The sequence below is a fragment of the Rhinoraja longicauda genome, chromosome 38, assembly GCF_053455715.1.
Source record: "Rhinoraja longicauda isolate Sanriku21f chromosome 38, sRhiLon1.1, whole genome shotgun sequence".
NCBI classification, from domain to species: domain Eukaryota; kingdom Metazoa; phylum Chordata; class Chondrichthyes; order Rajiformes; family Arhynchobatidae; genus Rhinoraja; species Rhinoraja longicauda.
Window position 1 is genome coordinate 7,319,180 of NC_135990.1, and position 23,037 is coordinate 7,342,216.

The following is a 23,037-nucleotide window of genomic DNA, read 5'->3' on the forward strand; positions in this document are numbered from 1 at the left end:
ATTTAAAAGAGAATTAGATAGAGCTCTAGGGGCTAGCGGAATCAAGGGATATGGGGAGAAGGCAGGCACGGGTTACTGATTGTGGATGATCAGCCATGATCACAATGAATGTCGGTGCTGGCTCGAAGGGCCAAATGGCCTCCTCCTGCACCTATTTTCTATGTACAGGAATCTGAAAACTAACGTCCAGGTTCAGGAGCAGCTTCTCACTGACCATCAGGCTATCGCTAAATTTTTTAAAAATAAAGCCCTCATCGGTAAATTAAAGCTTTTTAATCAGTTATTAATTTACCTTTACCTTCCTATTGCATTTTGTAGCTCGTGTTCATATGTTCGTGAGTTGTAGCAGCAGAATTAGGCCATTCGGCCCATCATGTCTACTATGCCATTCAATCATGGCTGATCTATCTTTCCCTCTCAACCACATTCTCCTGCCTTCTCCCCATAACCCCTGACACCCGTACTAATCAAGAAATAGAAACAGATATTAATGCTGTCCTGTCCATCTTTAATAAACAGTTATCATTGCAATTCACCTCACAAATAAGTTCTGCTTAAATAAACAAGTGTCTAAGAATTTCAATGATTAATTTCCACACGTTCTTACCAGAGACCGTTAATGCTTTCAATTTTATTTAGTTTAGTTTAGAGATACCGCGCAAAAACAGTCCCTTCAGCTCACCCATTCCGCGCCGACCAGCGATCCCCGCACATTAACACTATCCTACACAAACTAGGGACAATTTACAATTTCACCAAGCCAATTAACCTACAAACCTGTACGTCTTTGGAGTGTGGGAGGAAACCGGAGCACCCGGAGAAAACCCACGTGGTCACAAGGAGAACGTACAATCTCCGTGCAGACAAGCACCAATAATCATGATCGAACCCGGGTCTCTGGCGCTGTGAGGCAGCAATTCTACCGCTGCGCCACCGTGCCGCCCTTGTTGATCGATCTGGGTTCACGCTCAGTCACACTTATATTAAACGTAGCAGCCGTCTATTAAGAATATACCAGGACTATACACAATAAAAAGTAACGATGGCAAAGTTTGCAAATCCCCAGTTTCACTTGGCAGTCTCGTTTGCCAAATGAATGTGTGTGTTTTTCCCTGTTTTCAGTGAATTAGCAGCGCCTGAATCCCATGGGAAATTTTTAGTCAACATGCAGAATTAAGTGAAATTGGTCCCTGGACCAACGATCAATGGCTCGTCTCATTCTATGAGGAGGGGGACAAGGTTCTGCTTGAATTGCATTTTCCAAGGTTATATTCCTTTAGTTTTAGACTCCAGCCATCTGCGATATGACACCCTTGCATTCTCCACATGAACAAACACTTCCTTTAGATTTCAAATGCTGAGGGGGTTGCGTTCCAAAATAAGAACCGAAAATGTATAAACAAGGAACTGCAGATGATGGTTTTCCACCAAAAAAAAGACACAAAGTGCTGGAGTAACTCAGTGGATAAAGCAGCATAAAAACATAGAAACATCGATGCAGGAGAAGGCCATTGGGCCCTTCGAGCCAGCACCGCCATTCATTGTGATCATGGCTGATCCTCCACAATCAGTAACCCGAGCCTGCCTTCTCCCCATATCCCTTGATTCCACTAGCCCCTCGAGCTCTATCTAATTCTCTTTTTAATCCATCCAGTGAATTGGCCTCCGCTGCCTTCTGTGGCGGTGAATCCCACAAATTCACAACTCTCTGGGTGAGAAAGCTTTTTCCCACCTCAGTTTTAAATGGCCTCCCCTTTATTCTTAGACTGTGTGGCCCCTGGTTCTGGACTCCCCCAAAATTGGGATCTATGGAGGGAATGGTAAATATTTCACAAGAGGAGTAGATGGTACCGGGATTGAGGTTTTGGAAACAAGGATGACGATGTTAAAATTAATCTCTTAACCAAAAGGCAGTCTCAGTCTGTTTACTCAGGGGGCTGAATAGATGAGACTGAATTAATAGGGTTGGCAGGGCGATGGAAGAATCTTGTGCTCACAACTTTATGGAAGGTCGTCTAGATTTATTTCGCTTATTCATAAAATGCTGGAGTAACTCAGCAGGTCAGGCAGCATCTCAGGAGAGAAGGAATGGGTGATGTTTCGGGTCGAGACCCTTCTTCAGACTGATGTCAGGGGGGCGGGACAAAGGAAGGATATAGGTGGAGACAGGAAGATAGAGGGAGATCTGGGAAGGAGGAGGGGAAGGGAGGGACAGAGGAACTATCTAAAGTTGGAGAAGTCGATGTTCATACCTCTGGGCTGCAAGCTGCCCAGGCGAAATATGAGGTGCTGTTCCTCCAATTTCCGGTGGGCCTCACTATGGCACTGGAGGAGGCCCATGACAGAAAGGTCAGACTGGGAATGGGAGGGGGAGTTGAAGTGAACCGGGAGACCAGTTTGGCCAATGCGGACCGAGCGCATATTTCGCTTAGGCAGCTCACAGCCCAGTGGTATTAATTTTGATTTCTCTCACTTTGGGCCTTCTCCTGGAGCTGAACCCACTCCTCGGCATATGCATACAATGGTGCTTCTTGTGCTTCTTGTGCGTAGTGCTGGAAAGATTGGTAGAAACAGGGCCGCGACGTGAGCGCTCTTTCCTTGACCCCTCACTTCAGGCAGCCCCGCCGTTCCCCCCCTCTCTACCCCTCGCACTTACAGCGAATGCAGCGCCGGAGACTGAGGTTCGATCCTGACTAAGGGCACCGTCTGTACGGAGTTTGTACGTTCTCCCCGTGACCTGCGTGGGTTTTCTCCGAGATCTTCGGTTTCCTCCCACACTCCAAAGACGTACAGGTATGTAGGTTAATTGGCTGGGCAAGTGTAAAAATTGTCCCTAGTGTGTGTAGGATAGTGTTAATGTGCGGGGATCGCTGGGCGGCGCGGATCCGGTGGGCCGAAGGGCCTGTTTCCGCGCTGTATCTCTAAATCTAAAAAAAAAATCTAAACCCTAACAATGGCCTAACGCCTTTATCATCGGTACTTTTTTTGCATTTCTTTCATTCATTGTTCTTTATCTCTCCACACCATCGTCTATATCCCTTATCCCTAACCAGTCTGAAGAAGGGTCTCGACCCGAAACGTCGCCCATTCCTTCTCTCCAGAGATGCTGCCTGTCCCGCTGAGTTACTCCAGCGTTTTGGGTCTGTCTTCAGTTATAGAGGAGTGGATGGGTTCTAGTTGAACAGCTACTGCACCGTAACCATGTCTTTCCCTCAGCTTTGGAACACTTATGTGTCAGGGAGGTCTCATCCACGGTGATAAAAGGATTCAACTTCTAAGGGCGGCACGGTGGCGCAGGGGTTGAGTTGCTGCCTTACAGCGCCAGAGGCCCGGGTTCGATCCTGACTACGGCTGCCGTCTGTACAGAATTTGCGGGTCCTCCCCCGTGACCTGCGTGGGTTTTCTCCGGGAGCCCCGGTTTCCTCCCGCACTCGAAAGACGAACAGGTTTGTAGGCTAATTGGCAAATTGTTCCTAGTGTGTGTAGGATAGTGCTAGTGAGGCACGGACACGATGGGCCGAAGGACCTGTCTCCAAGCGACATCTCTAAACTAAACTAAAGAGGTACAATGCATCTTCTTTGCGCCTGTCTCACCAAGTAAATCTGATTGATTATTCCACTCGCAGTCTGCAGGGAAGAAGTCTAAAGGTCTATTCTGCGGTATTCGGCAGCAGATTTGACTATTGATTAATTTTAAATGGTCACCACATCACCTAATAAGAATAACTAACGGCTACAAATGCATGTGGATTGCACAATTGAAAGCCAGTGGGATCATTGGGGAGATCCTATGGGATTAACCATCGCCAGACTTGGATTTTGCTCACAAGCTTGCAAATAATTGAAATCCATCATCTCGGGGACAGCATGGTAGCCACCCTTCAGCCTTATGGGCCGAAGGGCCTGTTTCCATGTTGCATCTCTAAGCTCCGCAATGACATCTAGCAGCCAGTACCACATCCATCTGGGACCACCCTAACCCATCTAACAGTCCACACGTAGACACAAGTTGCTGGAGTAACTCAGCGGGACAGGCAGCATCTCTGGAGAGAAGGAATGGGTGACGTTTCGGGTTGAGACCCTTCTTCAGACTCTGATTCTTCAGTCTTTAAACCAGCATCTGCAGTTCCTTCCGACACACATCACTGTCCCCGCATTCCCACCCATTAGGGTTGCCAACTGTCCCGTATTAGCCGGGACATCCCGTATTTTGGGCTAAGTTGCTTTGTCCTGTACAGGACCGCCCTTGTCCCGTATTAGGCTCGGGGGGTGCTGTAGGCCCGGACACTGTAGGACCGGACACTGTAGGCCCGGACACTGTAGGCCCGGACACTGTAGGCCTGGACACTGTAGGCCCGGACACTGTAGGTCCGGACAGTGTAGGCCCGGAGGCCCGGGCACTGTAGGCCTGGACACTGTAGACCCGGACACTGTAGGCCTGGACACTGTAGGCCTGGACACTGTAGGCCCGGACACTGTAGGTCCGGACAGTGTAGGCCCGGAGGCCCGGGCGCTGCCTAACGGAGGTTGCGTAGCAACCCGCCTCCCGGCTCCTTGGTGGAGTGGGAGCACGTGGCCGCTGGCTGGGTGAGGTCATGTGGGGCGCGCGGCGATTACGTCACCTTGTCCCTTATTTGGGAGTGAGATAGTTGGCAACCCCTACCGCCCATTTTCCTGCATTCTGCTATTCACTTACGTTACTTCAATAAAACCGTTTTTTTGTGGGGGGGCACAGATTAAGGCTGTTTGTTGGTCCAATATGTTACGAAGTCCTGGGCCATTTGAGAGGGAGGATAGTTGACACCATGGGATATCTTATCCTGAGTCTGTGCCCTCTGGCCCTTGACCCTCCCACTAGTGGAAACATCCTCCCCACATCCACCATATCTAGCCTTGAATTGAATCCAGGAGGAGGGGAGGAGAGGAGGGGGGAGGGGGAGAGAGGGGAGGGGGGGAGAGGGGAGGGGGAGGGGGGGAGAGGGGAGGGGGAGGGGGGGAAGGGGAGGAGAGGGTGCTGCACCAATGCAGGAGAGGTTTGGGCCCAACGGGTCCACTTGGTCTAGTGGATAATAGATTTCCGGGGTTAGAGCTGGAGGCTAATTTATATCTCAGCAGGGGGAAAGAAAAATCTCACCACCAGTGACGCATAGATGCTTTAGAAATAGATTGCAGGTATTTTTTATTGCCTGGAGTCCATCCTCCTTGTGGAACTCCTAATGCCACAGTGCCAAAGTAGAGGACAAAGTCCACTGAATGTGGATGAGCAGCCATGATCACCATAAGACACAGGAGAAGAATCACACCATTCGGCCCATCGAGTCTGCCCCACCGTTTGATTAGGGCTAATCTAGTGTTCCCCATCTCAACCCCATTTTCCTGCCTTCTCCCCGTGCCCTGTACTCACTGGAGTTTAGAAGAATGAGGGGGGACCTCATTCATATGGCGGCACGGTAGCGCAGCGGTAGAGTTGCTGCTTTACAGCGAATGCAGCGCCGGAGACTCAGGTTCGATCCTGACTACGGGTGCTGCACTGTAAGGAGTTTGTACGTTCTCCCCGTGACCTGCGTGGGTTTTCTCCGAGATCTTCGGTTTCCTCCCACACTCCAAAGACGTACAGGTATGTAGGTTAATTGGCTGGGTAAATGTAAAAAAAAAAAAAATTGTCCCTAGTGGGTGTAGGATAGTGTTAATGTACGGGGATCGCTGGGCGGCACGGACTTGGAGGGCCGAAAAGGCCTGTTTCCGGCTGTATATATATGATATGATAAATGATATGATATGATGATATGATATGAAACGTACCGAATAGTGAAAGGCTTGGAGGTGGATGTGGAAAGGATGTTTCCACTAGTGGGAGAGTCTAGGACCAGAGGTCACAGCCTCAGAATTAAAGGACGTTCTTTTTGGAAGGTGATGAGAAGAAATTTCTTTAGTCAGAGGGTGGTGAATCTGTGGAATTCTTTGCCACAGAAGGCTGTGGAGGCTGTCAAGGGATATATTTAAGGCAGAGATAGATAGATTCTTGATTAGTACGGGTGTCAGGGGTTATGGGGAGAAGGCAGGAGAATGGGGTTGGGAGGGAGAGATAGATCAGCCATGGTTGAATGGTGAAGTAGACTTGATGGGCCGAATGGTCTAATTTGCTCCTATCAATTATGACTTTATGACCACAAGCAGAGGAGGGGCTACTTTGGAGTCGAATTGGGGAAACGAGATTGACCAGCTGACGGGCGTTTCAGTAGAAAGCATTTTGGAAACAATCTGATCGCAACTCCTTAAATTGTAACTAGTTCTGGGTGAGGCTTAAGTTTGGATCTCGAAGGAAAGTACTAAATTGGGGAGTAGGGGGGGCAAATTAGATCATTAAGTAGGAGCTAGGAAAATAAATTGGAAGCAGCTGTTATTGGGTATGTCCACATTGGCCAGGTGGGTGTTGTTTAAAGACCAGTTCAGAATTAAGGAGGACAACCCCAAGGTAAGGGAACCCCAAGGTAAGGGAACCCCAAGGTAAGGGGACCCCAAGGTAAGGGGACCCCAAGGTAAGGGGACCCCAAGGTAAGGGGACCCCAAGGTAAGGGGACCCCAAGGTAAGGGGACCCCAAGGTAAGGGGACCCCAAGGTAAGGGGACCCCAAGGTAAGGGGACCCCAAGGTAAGGGGACCCCAAGGTAAGGGGACCCCAAGGTAAGGGGACCCCAAGGTAAGGGGACCCCAAGGTAAGGGGACCCCAAGGTAAGGGGACCCCAAGGTAAGGGGACCCCAAGGTAAGGGGACCCCAAGGTAAGGGGACCCCAAGGTAAGGGGACCCCAAGGTAAGGGAACCCCAAGGAGATACGAGAGGTTGCAAATGAAAGAAGAAAGTGTTTGTAATGTTTAGAAAAATTGGATAGGAACATGGCTGTGCAGAGAATGGTAGGATATGGGTCATGTGCAGATGAATATTAGTTCAATGGCATCATATTTGGCATGGACATTGTGGGCCAAAGAGCCTGTTTCTGCACTGTTCTATGACGTGCAGGCAGCAAACATTAGTTTAACGTGCAGGAAAAGGACCTGCAGATGCTGATTTTCAACTGAAGATAGACACAAAATGTGAGCGTAACTCTGCAGGAAATGGAACAGGAGGACAAAGCTTAAACTGAAAGGCACTCTGGCAGCAACTGTACGCAACAGGACAGATACAAAGTGCTGGAGTAACTCAGTGGGTCAGGCAGCATCTCTGGAGAGAAGGAATGTACCGAATAGTGAAAGGCTTGGATGTGGATGTGGAGAGGATGTTTCCACTAGTGGGAGAGTCTAGGACCAGAGGGCACAGCCTCAGAATTAAAGGACGTTCTTTTTGGAAGGAGATGAGAAGAAATTTATTTCTGTGGGTTGAAACTCTTCTTTGGTTTTGGGTTGAAACCCTTCCTCAGGCATTCGTTTAATATTGACCATGTTCAGCACAGATGTGGTGAGGCTGAAACACCTGTTGTGTACAGTACTATTCTGAGTTTTTTGTTGTAATTCAATGCTGCTTCTGGTTAATATATCAGCAACAAGTTGCAAACCAAGTCAGAGGAATCAATGGCTGGATCAAAATGTTCCCAGTAGCAGATTGGTCTACACAGCCCAGCGTTGAGTTAGAACAGCATCTGAAAAGCAGGACAGTGCAATTTTTCTGGTATTGATTTTTGTTTTTTTTTAATTTGTCTGTACAGCCGCGATGAAGTTTGCATCAATAAAGTGGGTCCTAAATTTAGAATTGATTCCAGCCCTGCCTCAGCCTGTCGGCTGGTGAAGCTGATTTGTGGAGTTTATTACCTGCAATCTCGATCGTTCCAACGCTCTGCTGGACATCTTGTACCTTTTCCCAATCGCCGATGACAGTCTTGCCCTGCGCACTAGACAGCCTGTGGAATCCGTTCCTTGTTCATCGTTTTATTCACAAAATGCTGGAGTAACTCAGCAGGTCAGGCAGCATCTCGGGAGAGAAGGAATGGGTGACGTTTCGGGTCGAGACTTGTTCATCGTTGCTGGCTTTGACTTGTCCTTTTGCCTTACCCTTTCATTCATTTGTTCTTTGTACCTCTTCATACCTCTAATTCCCCTGACTCTCGGTCTGAGGAAGGGTCTCGAACTAAAACGACGCCTATTCTTCCTCCTCCAGAGATGCTGCCTGACCCGCGGAGTTACTATCCTTTTATGTGCTGGCTGTTCCAGAATGCCTTGCAGTTCAAGTCTTGTCCTCCTGTTCCATTTCTTCCACAGCCTCGTTCTTTAATTCTGAAGCCTTCCTGATCATAGAAACATAGAACATAAAAAATAGGTGCAGGAGTAGGCCATTCGGCCCTTCGAGCCTGCACCGCCATTCAATATGATCATGGCTGATCATCCAACTCAGTATCCCGTACCTGCCTTCTCCCCATACCCCCTGATCCCTTTAGCCACAGGGGCCACATCTAACTCCCTCTTAAATATAGCCAATGAACTGGTCTCAACTACCTTCTGTGGCAGAGAATTCCACAGATTCACCACTCTCTGTGTGAAAAAAAACTTTCTTATCTCGGTCCTAAAAGACTTCCCCCTTATCCTTAAACTGTGACCCCTTGTTCTGGACTTCCCCAACATCGGGAACAATCTTCCTGCATCTAGCCTCTCCAACCCCTTAAGAATTTTGTAAGTTTCTATAAGATCCCCCCTCAATCTTCTAAATTCCAGCGAGTACAAGCCGAGTCTATCCAGTCTTTCTACATATGAAAGTCCTGCCATCCCAGGGATCAATCTGGTGAACCTTCTCTGTAAACCCTCTATGGCAAGAATGTCTTTCCTCAGATTAGGAGACCAAAACTGTACGCAATACTCCAGGTGTGGTCTCACCAATGCCCTGTACAACTGCAGCAGAACCTCCCTGCTCCTATACTCAAATCAAATTTCATGGTGTTAAGCTCTTGAATCTTCTCTGCCTTTTCCCTCCCCTCCTTAAAACCCGATCCCTTCAACATCTATTGAGCGCTCATCTAATACCTCCTTCGGCTCGTTTTCTTGTGCAGTTTGTGTGATAAAATGGGACACACTTTATAACTTCTTGTATAAAGGCAAGGTATTTTTGCCCAGATAAAAAATCCTTGTGCCACTGCATTTAAAAAAAGTATACTGTGGATGATTTCTGAGCTCTTTGGTCCGAGAAACATCTTTTATTAAGAGAGTGGATTCAAGTTTTTGCCTCTCTTGTGTTCAGTTGTGGGCACCATGTTATAGGAAATATGTCGTCAAGCTGGAAAGGGTACAGAGAAGATTTACAAGGATGTTGCCAGGACTAGAGGGTCTGACCTACAGAGAGAGGTTGAGCAGGCTGGGACTCTATTCCTTGGAGCGCAGGAGGATGAGGGGGTGATCTTGCCGAGGTGTATAAAATCATGAGAGGAATAGGTCGGGTCAATGCACAGAGTCTCTTGCCCAGAGTTGGTGAATAGAGGACGAGAGCGGCACGGTGGCGCAGCGGTAGAGTTGCTGCTTTACAGCGAATGCAGCGCCGGAGACTCAGGTTCGATCCTGACTATGGGTGCTGCACTGTAAGGAGTTTGTACGTTCTCCCTGTGACCTGCGTGGGTTTTCTCCGAGATCTTCGGTTTCCTCCCACACTCCAAAGATGTACAGGTATGTAGGTTAATTGGCTGGGTAAATGTAAAAATTGTCCCTAGTGGGTGTAGGATAGTGTTAATGTACGGGGATCACTGGGCGGCAAGGACTTGGAGGGCCGAAAAGGCCTGTTTCCGGCTGTATATATATGATATGATATGATATGAGAGGACATAGGTTTAAAGTGAAGGGGAAGAGATTTCATAGGAATCTGAGGGGTAATGTTTTCATACATAGGATGGTGGGTGTATGGAACAAGCTGCCAGAGGAGGTAGTCGAGGCAGGGACCATCTTTTAAGAAACAGGTACATGGATAGGACAGGTTTGGAGGGATATGGGCCAATTACATGGGCAGGTGGGACTAGTATAGCTGGGGCATGTTGGGTCAAAGGGCCTGTTTCCACACTGTATCACTCTATGACTATCTTGGTAATGGTCCATTTCATCTCGTACCCCACTGTTTAAACCGTTCCCTTGGGGGGTGAAGACAGATTCCTGGCTTCAGTCATGTCTTCCCATTTCACTCCTTCACAAACCAGGCATTGCACTTCGAAAGCACTGAATGACACATTCCCTGCCAATTCCAATTTAGCCCCAGAGAATCTAAGTCAGATTTTAAGGTGTTAAATGAAACTAGCTTTACTCCTCTTTTTATCTTGTGTGCCAATTATATAAAAATATCAGCATGATATAAGAATGATGTAAATGAAATAAAGTCACCTTAAGATTTTTACATTTTTTTTAATGATGAAATAGTCTGTATTGAAATTGTAATCAAATGATTTTGGCAAATGGATTTGATGCTTCGAAAGAAGTGTTTGGACTCTGGGTGTTTCAAATGCATTTGATCATTTCTCACTAGCTTTTAAGGCTAGTATCAGGCCATTCGGCCCCTTGAGCCTTTTACAACCGTGCTGTGGTATTGACCAAGAATGTTGACTGTGTCTATCTATTTCAAGGGTGTGGTAAACATACAGAGGGTGGTGGGTATATGGAACGAGCTACAAGAGGAGATAGTGGAGGCAGGTACTATAAACAACATTTAAAAGACTTTTGGACAGGTACATGGATAGGAAAGGTTTGGAGGGAAATGGGCCAAATGTGGGCAAATGTGAGTATGGATGGAGCATCATAGTCTTTTTCCATGCTGTATGACTATTGTAAAGGGGTTTTCTGCGCCAAGCTTTCGCCCGACCTAAGGTCCCCGTGCCTTGCTCTGATCCCTCGACCAGGCCGCGCACACTGGTTCCCCGTGAGTGGTTCGACCCACTCACCCCCTACGGTTCTAGACACTGGACTTAGATGCAGGAGCGTTGATAGTGCAGAAAAACTCAACCAGACCAGATTTGAAGACCAGGGTTTAAATGGAAAAGGCTTTTATTGAGCACTTGGGACTATTGTCCATGAATACTTATACACAGTTCTATTAGACATATGCATAACTACACAAATACCTAGACTCAGTTCTAAACAACATATGCATAACTACACGAATACTTAGACACAGTTCTACCAGACGTATGCACACTTACACGAACACTTTTGACGCAGTTCTAAAAGACATATGCATAACTACACAAATACTTAGACACAGTTCTATTAGACATATTCTTGACTGTAAGATGGGGAACGTACGACACATCGCAAACTTGACCAACACATATTCATTTACACACCCACGTTTATTCAAACCACCCTCCCCTCTACACTAAAACTATGTCCAGGATGTGCAGGATCGGGGTACATGCTCACCATGGGGCTATTACTGGGGTTACTGGCTGTTCGTGCTGCTTCTCCGCTGCTTTCCGTGAGGGTCGTGCTTGTCCCGTGAGTTTCTTCCTTCCGTTTCTTGCGTTCCTGGCCAGTCGTTGCGAGCGTTGCTGGCCAGTCGTTGCGAGCGTTCCTGGCCAGTCGTTGCGAGCGTTGCTGTCCCTGCTGTGAGCGTGTCTGTCTTGCCCGTCTTTTTCGTCTTCCTCCTGGCTTGCGTTCCTTGCAGTTTTCTTGCATGCGTTTTCCAGTTTCCGACTTCTGCCTTGCATGAGTTTAAAACCCAAAAGTCGTGGCCAGTTATACTAATTCTGGCCCGTCCTATCTCCCGCCAGATCTCGGGATCTCTTTGTTTAAAAGATATGTATTGAGTTTTCCCTTTGTCCTGCGTTATGTCCGGGAGTACCGGGGATGGCCAGACGGTATGTTAATTGGTATTTCGTTGAGAGGTGATGGGTTTAACTGGTTTCCCATCACCTACCAGGTAGTTTTCTATGGGCTATTGTGCCCCCTTAACGAGATTAACCGTGTAGGTCGGCTTGGGGCATTGTGAGTATGCTGATGTCAGCGCCCCAGTGTCTGGACTTCGACCTGGTTTCGCAGGTTTCTGCATGGCCAATATCCATCCATTGTTCTGGCCGTGGCTTTGCAGAAACCTAGAGACTGGGCTATAAGGTTTTTGCTCTTGTGGCTGGTCACGAGGTCCCGCGGCCATCTTAGGACCCACGGATTGTGACATCCCTTGGTAAACTGACCGCAGCCTTTCTCCGCTATCAGCCCCAGTCTCCCGTTTAAAATGTCCAAACTGCAGCTCTTTGGTTTGGTGTTGATTGCAGAATGAGGGAAAACTTCTCAAATCTTACACTATGCAGTAGCTGGTGTAAAGCAATTATATTTTTAAAAAAGCAATGTGATGCTTGCTTCCATTTTATTGAGCAGCAATATGCACGGTGGCGCAGCGGTAGAGTTGCTGCCTTACAGCGAATGCAGCGCCGGAGACTCAGGTTCGATCCTGACTACGGGCGCCGTCTGTACGGAGTTTGTACGTTCTCCCCGTGACCTGCGTGGGTTTTCTCCGAGACCTTCGGTTTCCTCCCAGATTCCAAAGGCGTACAGGGTATGTAGGTTAATTGGCTGGGGAAATGTAAAAAATAAACTTTAAAAAAATTGTTCCTAGTGTGTGTAGGATAGTGTTAATGTGCGGGGATCGCTGGGCGGCGCGGACCCGGTGGGCCGAAGGGCCTGTTTCCACGCTGTATCTCTAAATCTAAATCTAAAAAATATTATGTTTAATTGCAAAGTGTAGGAGTTGGATCTTCAAAGCTATTCGTTCAATGAGATCGTGGCTGGTCTGTATCTTAATCCCATGTGTCGGAAGGAACTGCAGATGCTGGGTTACCAAAAGAGCAACAAAGTGCTGGAGTAACTCAGTGGGTCGGGCAACATCTCTGGAGTACATGGAGACGTGGCGCTTCCGGTCGGGACCCTTCCTCCTTCAGGCTTGAGGGGGCTGTGTATAGTTCTGCTGTTACTCAAAGAATGGCACAGTCTGAAGAAGGGTTTTGACCCGAAACATCACCTATTCCTTCTCTCCAGAGATGCTGCCTGACCCGCTGAGTTACTCCAGCATTTCGTGTCTACCATAAGACGGTGTGGATTCAAGGGCTATTCCATTGACTTAGCAACATACTCAAGATCCATGGGACCACGGGCGAGCTGATCTGCTCAAAGTGTTACAATTTAGTTTAGTTTAGAGATACAGCACCGAAACAGGCCCTTCGGCCCACCGGGTTCGCACCGACCACACATTAACACTACCCAACACGCACTGGAGACAATTTACACCTACACCAAGCCAATTAACCTACACACCTGTACGTCTTTGGAGTGTGGTAGGAAACTGATGATCTCGGAGAAAACCCACGCGGGTCACGAGGAGAACGTACAAACTCCGTACAGACGGCGCCCGTAGTCAGGATCGAACCCGGGTCTCCGGCGCTGCATTCGCTGTAAGGCAGCAACTCTACTTTTTTTTAATATTATCAAGAAATACTTTATTCCAGAAAGGAATATATAGGCCTCCTCCAGTGCCATAGTGAGGCCCACTGGAAATTGGAGGAACAGCACCTCATATTTCGCCTGGGCAGCTTGCAGCCCAGTGGTATGAACATTGACTTCTCCAACTTTAGATAGTTCCTCTGTCCCTCTCTTCCCCTCCCCCTTCCCAGATCTCCCTCTATCTTCCTGTCTCCACCTATATCCTTCCTTTGTCCCGCCCCCCTGACATCAGTCTGAAGAAGGGTCTCGACCCGAAACGTCACCCATTCCTTCTCTCCTGAGATGCTGCCTGACCTGCTGAGTTACTCCAGCATTTTGTGAATTAATACCTTCGATTTGTACCAGCATCTGCAGTTATTTTCTTATATTATTCCAGAAATAAATATATACAAAACATGTTCCTTCCTAAACTCCGTCTGACGTTCTTGGAGGCTATACGTACATTCAATGCAGATATTCAATACACCAATTACAAAAAAAATTACCCCCCCACCCTTGCCACTCATGTGACCCACTGGTGTGGAATCCCTTCCCTTATTTGGAGGGGCGTCTCTCTCCACCACACCCTGCTCCCCATGTCCAGCAGCAGAAGGGCCCTAGACTGCGGTCGTCCCCCACAGAGCCTTGGCGTTGGCTGCACCAAGCTTCAGTGCGTCCCTCAGCACGTACTCCTGCAGTCTGCAGCGGGCCAGTCGGCAACATTCCCCCACGGACAGCGCGCTCCGCTGGGAGGTCAACAAGGATCGGGCAGACCAAAGAGCGTCTTTCACCGAGCTGATGACCTTCCAGCAGCACTCGATGTCAGTCTCTGAATGCGTCCCTGGGAACAGCCCGTAGATCACAGAGTCCTCTGTGACGGAGCTGCTCGGAATGAATCGTGACAGGGACCCCTGCAGACCTCTCCAGACTCTCTTGGCAAATCCACACTCTGTGAAGAGGTGGGCCACCGTTTCCTCTCCGTAGCAGCCGTCCCGAAGGCAGCGTGCGCTGGTAGTGAGGTTCCGGCGGTGCAGGAAGGATCTGACTGGGAGGGCTCCCCTCACCGCCAGCCAAGCCAGGTCTTGGTGTTTGTTGGTGAGTTGTGGCGATGAGGCATTTTGCCAGACAAGCTGGGCAGTCTGCTCTGGGAACCACGCCACAGGATCCATGGAGTCATTCCCCTGCAGTGCCTGCAGGACATTCCGTGCTGACCACTGCCCGATGGACTTGTGGTCAAAGGTGTTGGTCCGGAAGAACCTTTCCACGAACGACAGGTGGCGCGGCAATGTCCAGCTGACTGGCACATTGCGTGGCATCTGCGCCAGGCCCATCCTTCGCAACACCGGGGACAGGTAGAACCTCAGCAGGTAGTGGCATTTGGTGCCCACGTGCCTTGGCTCTACGCTCCGCCTGATGCAGCCACACACGAAGGTGGCCATCAGGATGAGGGCGACGTTGGGCACGCTTTTACCCCCGTTGTCTGCCGACTTGTGCATTGTGGCTCGACGCACCCGGTCCATCGCCGACCCCCAAATGAAGTGGAAGACGGCCCTTGGCGTGTCTACTGCTGTGCCACAGTGGCCGTTTAGATGTCCTGTTACACCTGAATCCTATCCATCATCTCAGACTACCTAATCCCACTCTGGCATTCACCTAGACCGAGGCCCTTAGCTCAAATTTACACCACCTTATCCTTCAGTTCCTTTAAAAAACACTTTAAAATCTCAGCCTTCTGCAGATGCAGTTATCCACAGTCCTCAGGAGGTTGAAATTCAACACATTTGCATCCTTCCTTTTGATTGAATTGAAAGATACGACGTGGAAACTGGTCCACGCTGACCATCGATCACCCGTTCGTTCACACTAGTTCTATGTTATCCAACTGGCACCCACCACCGGGGCAATTTAACCGACAAGCTCGCATGCCGGTGGGAGGAACTTGGAGCACCCACATGGTCACAGAGGATGTGCAAACGCCACACAGTCAGCACCTGAGGTCGGGATCGAACCTGGGCCTCTGGTGCTGTGAGGCAGCGGCCCTACCAGCTGTGCCACTGTGCTGCCACATTGAATATAAGAATCCCTTCTCACCTTGGTCCCAAATGGCCGACCCTTTCTCATGAGGCTGCACCTTAGTTCTGGATTCTCACTCGGTATCCCCTCAGTCTCTCAATCTTTGTGTAGGGCGGCACGGTGGCGCAGCGGTAGAGTTGCTGCCTTACAGCGAATGCAGCGCCGGAGACTCGGGTTCGATCCCGACTACGGGCGCCGTCCGTACGGAGTTTGTACGTTCTCCCCGTGACCTGCGTGGGTTTTCTCCGAGATCTTCGGTTTCTTCCCACACTCCAAAGACGTACAGGTATGTAGGTTAATTGGCTGGGTAAAATGTAAAAATTGTCCCTAGTGTGTGTAGGATAGTGTTAGTGTGCGGGGATCGCTGGGCGGCGCGGACTTGGTGGGCCGAAGGGCCTGTTTCTGCGCTGTATCTCTAAAAAAAGGAACTGCAGATTTAGTTTAGATTAGAGACACAGAGTGGAAACAGGCCCTTCGGCCCACTGACCAGCGATCCCTGCACATTAACACAAGCCTACACACACTAGGGACAATCTACACGTATACCAAGTGTGCAAACCCAATCCAATTAATCTACAAACCTGTACGTCTTTGGAGTGTGGGAGGAAACCGATCTCGGAGAACGTTCAAACTCCGTACAGACAGCACCCGCAGTCGGGATCGAACCCGTGTCCCTGGCGCTGTAAGGCAGCAACTCTACCGCTGCACCACCATTCCACCAGATCCTGGTTTACATTGGCACAAACTGCTGGAGTAACTCAACAGTTCAGGCAGCTTCTCTGCAGAAAAGGAATAGGTGACGTTTCGGGTCGAGACCCTTCATCAGGCCAGATCTGAAGAAGGGTCTCGACCTGAAACGTCACCTATTCCTTACCTCCAGGGCTGTTGCCTGAGCCGCTGAGTTACTCCAGCATTTTGAGCCCCTCAACCTTGTTCTACAATGAGATCACCTCTTTGAAACTTTACTGCGTTTGGGCCAATCCTACCCAGTTAATTCTCCCTTGAGTCTTTGGTTCTTTGTGCTCACGAGGGTAAAGTCTACCAGCCTGAAACTATTTATTCTCTTTATCTCATATAGGCATGACAAGCCAAGGCAATGGGATGAGACTCTGTAAAGCTGGAGGATTGAGAAGGCGCTCCTGAACAGTGACCTACCAATGGCGGGCAATCAGTAAGTATGATCAATAACTATCTTGAAATTAACAGGGTGGCGCAGCTGTTAGAGCTGCTGCCTCACAGCGCCAGAGTCCCCGGATCGATCCTGACCTTGGGATGCTGTCTATGTGGAGTTTGCACATCCCCTCTGTAACCCCATGTGTCTCTTCGTAGTGCTCCGGTTTCCTCCCACATCCCAAAGGCGTGTGGGTTTGTAGTTTAGTCGGCCCCCTGTAAATTTCCCCCTGGTGTGTCTAGTTTAGAGATACAGCGCGGAAACAGGCCCTTCGGCCCATCGGGTCCGTGCCGCCCAGCGATCCCCGCACACTAACACTATCCTACACCCACTAGGGACATTTTTTACATTTACCCAGCCAATTAACCTACAAACCTGCACGTCTTTGGAGTGCGGGAGGAAACCGGAGATCTCGGAGAAAATCCACGCAGGTCACGGGGAGAACGTACAAACTCCGTACAGACGGCGCCTGTAGTCGGGATCGAACCCGGGTCTCTGGCGCTGCCTTCGCTGTAAGGCGGCAACTCTACTGCTGCGCCACCGTGTCGGGAGTGGGATCACATGGAACGTGTGAATGGGTGATCAATGATCGCCATGGACAGGATGAGCCGAAGGGCCTGTTTCCATTCTGTATCTCAAAACAAAAGATGCAGCTGCTATCATTGATGATTAATGCACTCAGTAGGCTGAAAGTCTTGTTTCCATGCTGTACTTCCAACCACTAAATATTACATTTGCCAAACGTATCCCTACAATGCTAAATAGTTATTAGGAGCCTTTAGCTATCACTAGACCAAGTGGTCCCGTTGGGCCCAAACCTCACCAGAATTGGAGCAGCACCCTCTTCTCCCTCCCTTCCCCCCCCCCTCCCCCCCCCCCATCTCCAACACCCATTCCTTCTCGCCAGAGATGCTGCCTGTCCCACTGAGTTACTCCAGCTTTTTGTATCTATCTTCAATGTAAACCCGTATCTGCAATTCCTGCCGACACCCAGCTAACAATGGCCTGTTTCCTTTATCATCGTTACTTTTTTGTTTACCTTTCATTCAGCTGTTCTATATCTCTCTATGTCGCCGTCTGTATCTCTCGTTTCCCCGACTCTCAGTCTGAAGAAGGGTCTCGACCCGAAACGTCACCTATTCCTTCTCTCCAAAGATGCTGCCTGACCCACTGACAATAGACAATAGATGCAGGAGGAGGCCATTTGGCCCTTCGAGCCAGCACTGCCATTCAATGCGATCATGGCTGATCATTCTCAATCAGTACCCCGTTCCTGCCTTCTCCCCATACTCCACTATCCTTAAGAGCTCTATCTAGCTCTCTCTTGAATGCATTCAGAGAATTGGCCTCCATTGCCTTCTGAGGCAGAGAATTCCACTGATTCACAACTCTCTGACTGAAAAAGTTTTTCCTCATCTCAGTTCTAAATGGCCTACCCCTTATTCTTAAACTGTGGCCCCTTGTTCTGGACTCCCCCAACATTGGGAACATGCTTCCTGCCTCAATCCTTAAGAGCTCTATCCAGCTCTCTCTTGAATGCATTCAGAGAATCGGCCTCCACTGCCTTCTGAGGCAGAGAATTCCACTGATTCACAACTCTCTGACTGAAAAAGTTTTTCCTCATCTCAGTTCTAAATGGCCTACCCCTTATTCTTAAACTGTGGCCCCTGGTTCTGGACTCCCCCAACATTGGGAACATGCCTCTCACGTGTCCAACCCCTTAATAATCTTATACGTTTACTCCATCTTTTTGTGTCGTTCTTTGCCTCCGTATCCTGGAGGTGAATTTTTAATCCAGCACGGAGGCTCTTCGACGGAACTCAGCGGGGCCTGAGGTTTCTTAGCACTGCTTGGAACAGCTGCTTTGTGTCATTGTCGATCTATTTATACTTCTTGCTGTTGAACTACACAGTCGAAAGAGATGGCAGCTGGGATACAGCACACACCTGACTCCTTGCCAAGCTTCCTCTGAACAGCCAGATTTGTTGATCGTGTGGAAGTTATTTTGTGAAACCGCGTAAAAAAAAAAGAAGGCGCTTTAAGAGAAGCATGGGAACCAGCCCACTGAATGAACCCCATGAAACAGATGTACCTCCCTGGGTGAACTCTGCCCTCTGGGGAACTGTTCGGATACGATACGATAGAACTTTATTTATCCCAGGAGGGAAATTGGTCTGCCAACAGTCGTAAAACAAGATACAGGAAACACGACATTAAAGTGATGAGTGGAATGTCCAGAATTCCGGGACGGCACGGTGGCGCAGCGGTAGAGTTGCCGCCTTGCAGCGAATGCAGCGCCGGAGACCCGGGTTCCATCCCGACTACGGGTGCCGTCTGTACGGAGTTTGCACGTTCTCCCCGTGACCGCGTGGGTTTTCTCCGGGAACTTTGGTTTCCTCCCACACACCAAAGGCTTACAGGTTTGTAGGCTAATTGAGTTCGGTAAAATTGTAAATTGTCCCGTGTGTGTGTGTGTGTGTGTGTGTGTGTGTGAGTAGGATAGTGTTAGTGTGCGGGGATCGCTGGTCGGCATGGACTCGGTGGGCCGAAGGGCCTTTTCCGCGCTGTATCTCTAAACTAAACTGAACTAAACTTTATTTATCCCAGGAGGGAAATTGGTCTGCCAACAGTCGTGAAACACAACAAGATACATGAAACACAAAATTAAAGTGACTCGTGGAATGTCCAGAATTGGGGATGTGCAAGGATTGGGGGGGGGGGGTGGGGGGAGAGGGAGGGGAGTCAGTCTACCCCACCCCACGACAGAAGGGGGAGGGGTTGTGCAATTTGATGGCCACCAGGAAGAAAGGATGTCCTGTGATTTAGTTTAGTTTAGAGATACAGCGCAGAAACAGGCCCTTCGGCCCATCGGATCCGCGCCGCCCAGCGATCCCCGCACACTAACACTATCCTATACCCACGAGGGACAATTTTTACATTTACCCAGCCAATTAACCTACAAACCCGCACGTCTTTGGAGTGTGGGAGGAAACCGAAGATCACGGAGAAAACCCACGCAGGTCACGGGGAGAACGTACAAACTCCGTACAGACAGCACCCGTAGTCAGGATGGAACCCGAGTGCATTCGCTGTAAGGCAGCAACTCTACCGCTGCGCCACTGTGTGGCAATAGACAATAGACAATAGACAATAGGTGCAGAAGGAGGCCATTCGGCCCTTCGAGCCAGCACCGCCATTCAATGTGATCATGGCTGATCATTCTCAATCAGTACCCCGTTCCTGCCTTCTCCCCATACCCCCTGACTCCGCTATCCTTAAGAGCTCTATCTAGCTCTCTCTTGAATGTATTCAGAGAATTGGCCTCCACTGCCCTCTGAGGCAGAGAATTCCACAGATTCACAACTCTGACTAAAAAAGTTTTTCCTCATCTCTGTTCTAAATGGCCTACCCCTTATTCTTAAACTGTGGCTCCTGGTTCTGGACTCCCCCAACATTGGGAACATGTTTCCTGCCTCTAACATGTCCAACCCCTTAATAATCTTATACGTTTCGATACGATCCCCTCTCATCCTTCTAAATTCCAGTGTATACAAACCTAGTCGCTCCAGTCTTTCAACATATGACAGCCCCGCCATTCCGGGAATTAACCTAGTAAACCTACGCTGCACGCCCTCAATAGCAAGTGGCGTTCCGTGCTGCATCTTGGTGGAACCAGTCTGTCGCTGAAGGTGCTTCTCAGGTTGACCAGCGTGTCATGGAGGGGGCGAGCTGTATTGTCCAAGATGCTCCGCAGTTTTGAGGAGCGTCCTCCCCCCTCCAAGACCGCCTCCAGTGAATCCAATTCCGCCCAATGCAAAATCGAACTCCAAACAATACGAGCTAAACAATGCGAACTAAATCTCCTGGGTTTGCCCCCAAGAGAGGCCGACATCAGCAGAATCCTCCTCTCTCTCACAGCATTGCCCAGCAGCTTCTGCTGAATGTGGCAATAATTATTAGCTTTAGTTTAGTTTGGTTTATATGTACTGTGAACTGCGTTTTGCTGCGTGAAAGACAATGCCTGATGACAATCAAGCCGTCCACAGTCTACAGATAGAGGACAAAGGGAATAATGTTTAGTGCAAGATAAAGGTTTTTCCTCATCTCAGTCCTAACTGTCCAGTAAAGTCCGATTAAAGATAGTCCGAGGGTCTCCAATGAGGAAGGTAATAGCTCAGGACCACTCTCTAGTTGGTGATAGGATGGTTCAATTGCCTGACAACAGCTGAGAAGAAACTGTCCCTGATTGTGGAGGTGTGTATTTTCACACTTCTTAGTTTATCATTTTTAGTTTATTGTCACGTGTACCAAGCTTTTGCATTCGAATTGTATTGTCACGTGTACCAAGCTTTTGCATTCTTTTGCATTCGAATTCGAATAAGCGCTTTATTGTATCAACGAGCCCCATGCCTGTTATCCCATGAACAACCTTTGGCCTGCAGTTCACTTTTTGTTTTAGCGTAGAGACACAGCATGGAAGCAGGGCCCACCGAGTCCGTGCCGACCATCGAACAGCGGTACACTAGTCCTATCCCACGCACACTAGAATACCATTTACCGAAGCCAACAAACCTCCACGTCTTTGGAGTGTGGGAGGAAACCGGAGCACCGGGAGAAAACCCACGTGGTCACGGGGAGAACGTACAAACTCCGTACAGACAGCGCCCGTGGTCAGGATCGAACCTGGGTTTCTGGTGCCACGAGGCAGCAACTCTACCGCTGCGCCACCGTGCCACCCTCTTCTCTTCCCAGCAACTCTGGCAGACATTTTGTCCCAGCAAAATCCCACAAGTGCAAACCATGAGTGAATCAACTGATCGGTTTAAGGGTGGAGCGTTCACAAAGACCCAACGACTCCACGCCTGGAGTAATGTGCACGCCTTGGTCTCCTTATCTGATGAAGGATATGCTTGCCAATGGGAAGTTAGCCATCTAAAGCGGAGAAACCATCCCTCCAATAGTGTGACACAAAGTGCTGGAGTACCTTCGGGCGGTCACGGTGGCGTGGCGGTAGAGCTGCTGCCTTCCAGCGAATGCAGCGCCGGAGACCCGGGTTCCATCCCGACTACGGGTGCTGACTGTACGGAGTTTGCACGTTCTCCCCGTGACCTGTGTGGGTTTTCTCCGAGATCTTCGGTTTACTCCCACACTCCAAAGACGTACAGGTTTGCAGGTTAATTGGCTGGGTAAATATAAAGAAATTGTCCCTAGTGGGTGTAGGATAGTGTTAGCGTGCGGGGATCGCTGGGCGGCGCGGACCCAGTGGGCCGAAGGGCCTGTTTCCGCGCTGTATCTCTAAACTATACTAAACTAAACTCAGTGGGTCAGGCAGCATCTCTGGAGAACATGGATAGGTGATTTGTACCAGCATCTGCAGTTATTTTCTTATAGATAGGTGATGTTTCAGGTTGTGACACACCACACTGTTTTAAAAGGTGCTGACTGTCTATCCTATCTATACCTCTCTTCATTTTATATACTTCTATCAAGTCTCCCCTCTGCCCTTTTTTCCAGAGAAAACTATCCAAATCATGTTCAAAAGTGATAGGAGTAGAATCAGGCCATTCGGCCCATCAAGTCTAGTCCACCATTCAATCGTGGCTGATCGATCTCTCCCCATTCTCCTGCCTTCTCCCCTTGACCACTGACACCCACACTAATCCTTCCCACAGAAGGATGAGAGGAGATCTTATCGAAACGTATAAGATTATTAAGGGGTTGGACACGTTAGAGGCAGGAAACATGTTCCCAATGTTGGGGGAGTCCAGAACAAGGGGCCACAGTTTAAGAATAAGGGGTAGGCCATTTAGAACTGAGATGAGGAAAAACTTTTTCACTCAGAGAGTTGAGAATCTGTGGAATTCCCTGCCTCAGAAGGCAGTGGAGGCCAATTCTCTGAATGCATTCAAGAGAGAGCTAGATAGAGCTCTTAAGGATAGCGGAGTCAGGGGGTATGGGGAGAAGGCAGGAACGGGGTACTGATTGAGAATGATCAGCCATGATCACATTGAATGGCGGTGCTGGCTCGAAGGGCCGAATGGCCTCCTCCTGCACCTATTGTCTATTGTCTAATCAAGAATCTATCTATCTCTGCCTTAAAAACATCCAAGTCTGTCCCACCTCTCCAAGGTAATTCCACAGCATGCTGTACTGTGCTGAGATGAATCAGCTCTTGGTTGTGCCACCTTTAAGCTGTGCAGAATTATGTGCCACCTGTCGTTGGCACAATACTTTGCTTCGTGTTGCCTTTGTCGGACAGATATAAATGTTATTAAGCCGTTGTTCTGATTAGACCCTTCTGCCTCTTTATTAATAGCCGAGGCTGTAATCACCTCGCCTGTTTGCATCACACGAGCGGGGCCATCTGTC

General features: G+C 49.0%; 1 protein-coding gene across 3 annotated transcripts in view; it reads left to right on the forward strand.

The window, feature by feature from the left end:
- The window catches only part of tmem266 (transmembrane protein 266), a 147,877-nt gene that overhangs the window by 41,408 nt on the left and 83,432 nt on the right, over positions 1 to 23,037 (forward strand). For all 3 annotated transcript variants that reach the window (XM_078429902.1, XM_078429901.1, XM_078429904.1), the window contains one exon: positions 16,576 to 16,668. In XM_078429902.1, coding sequence (XP_078286028.1) covers positions 16,655 to 16,668 — 14 coding nt within the window. In that variant the 5' untranslated portion in view covers positions 16,576 to 16,654. The remainder of the gene's footprint in view (positions 1 to 16,575; positions 16,669 to 23,037) is intronic.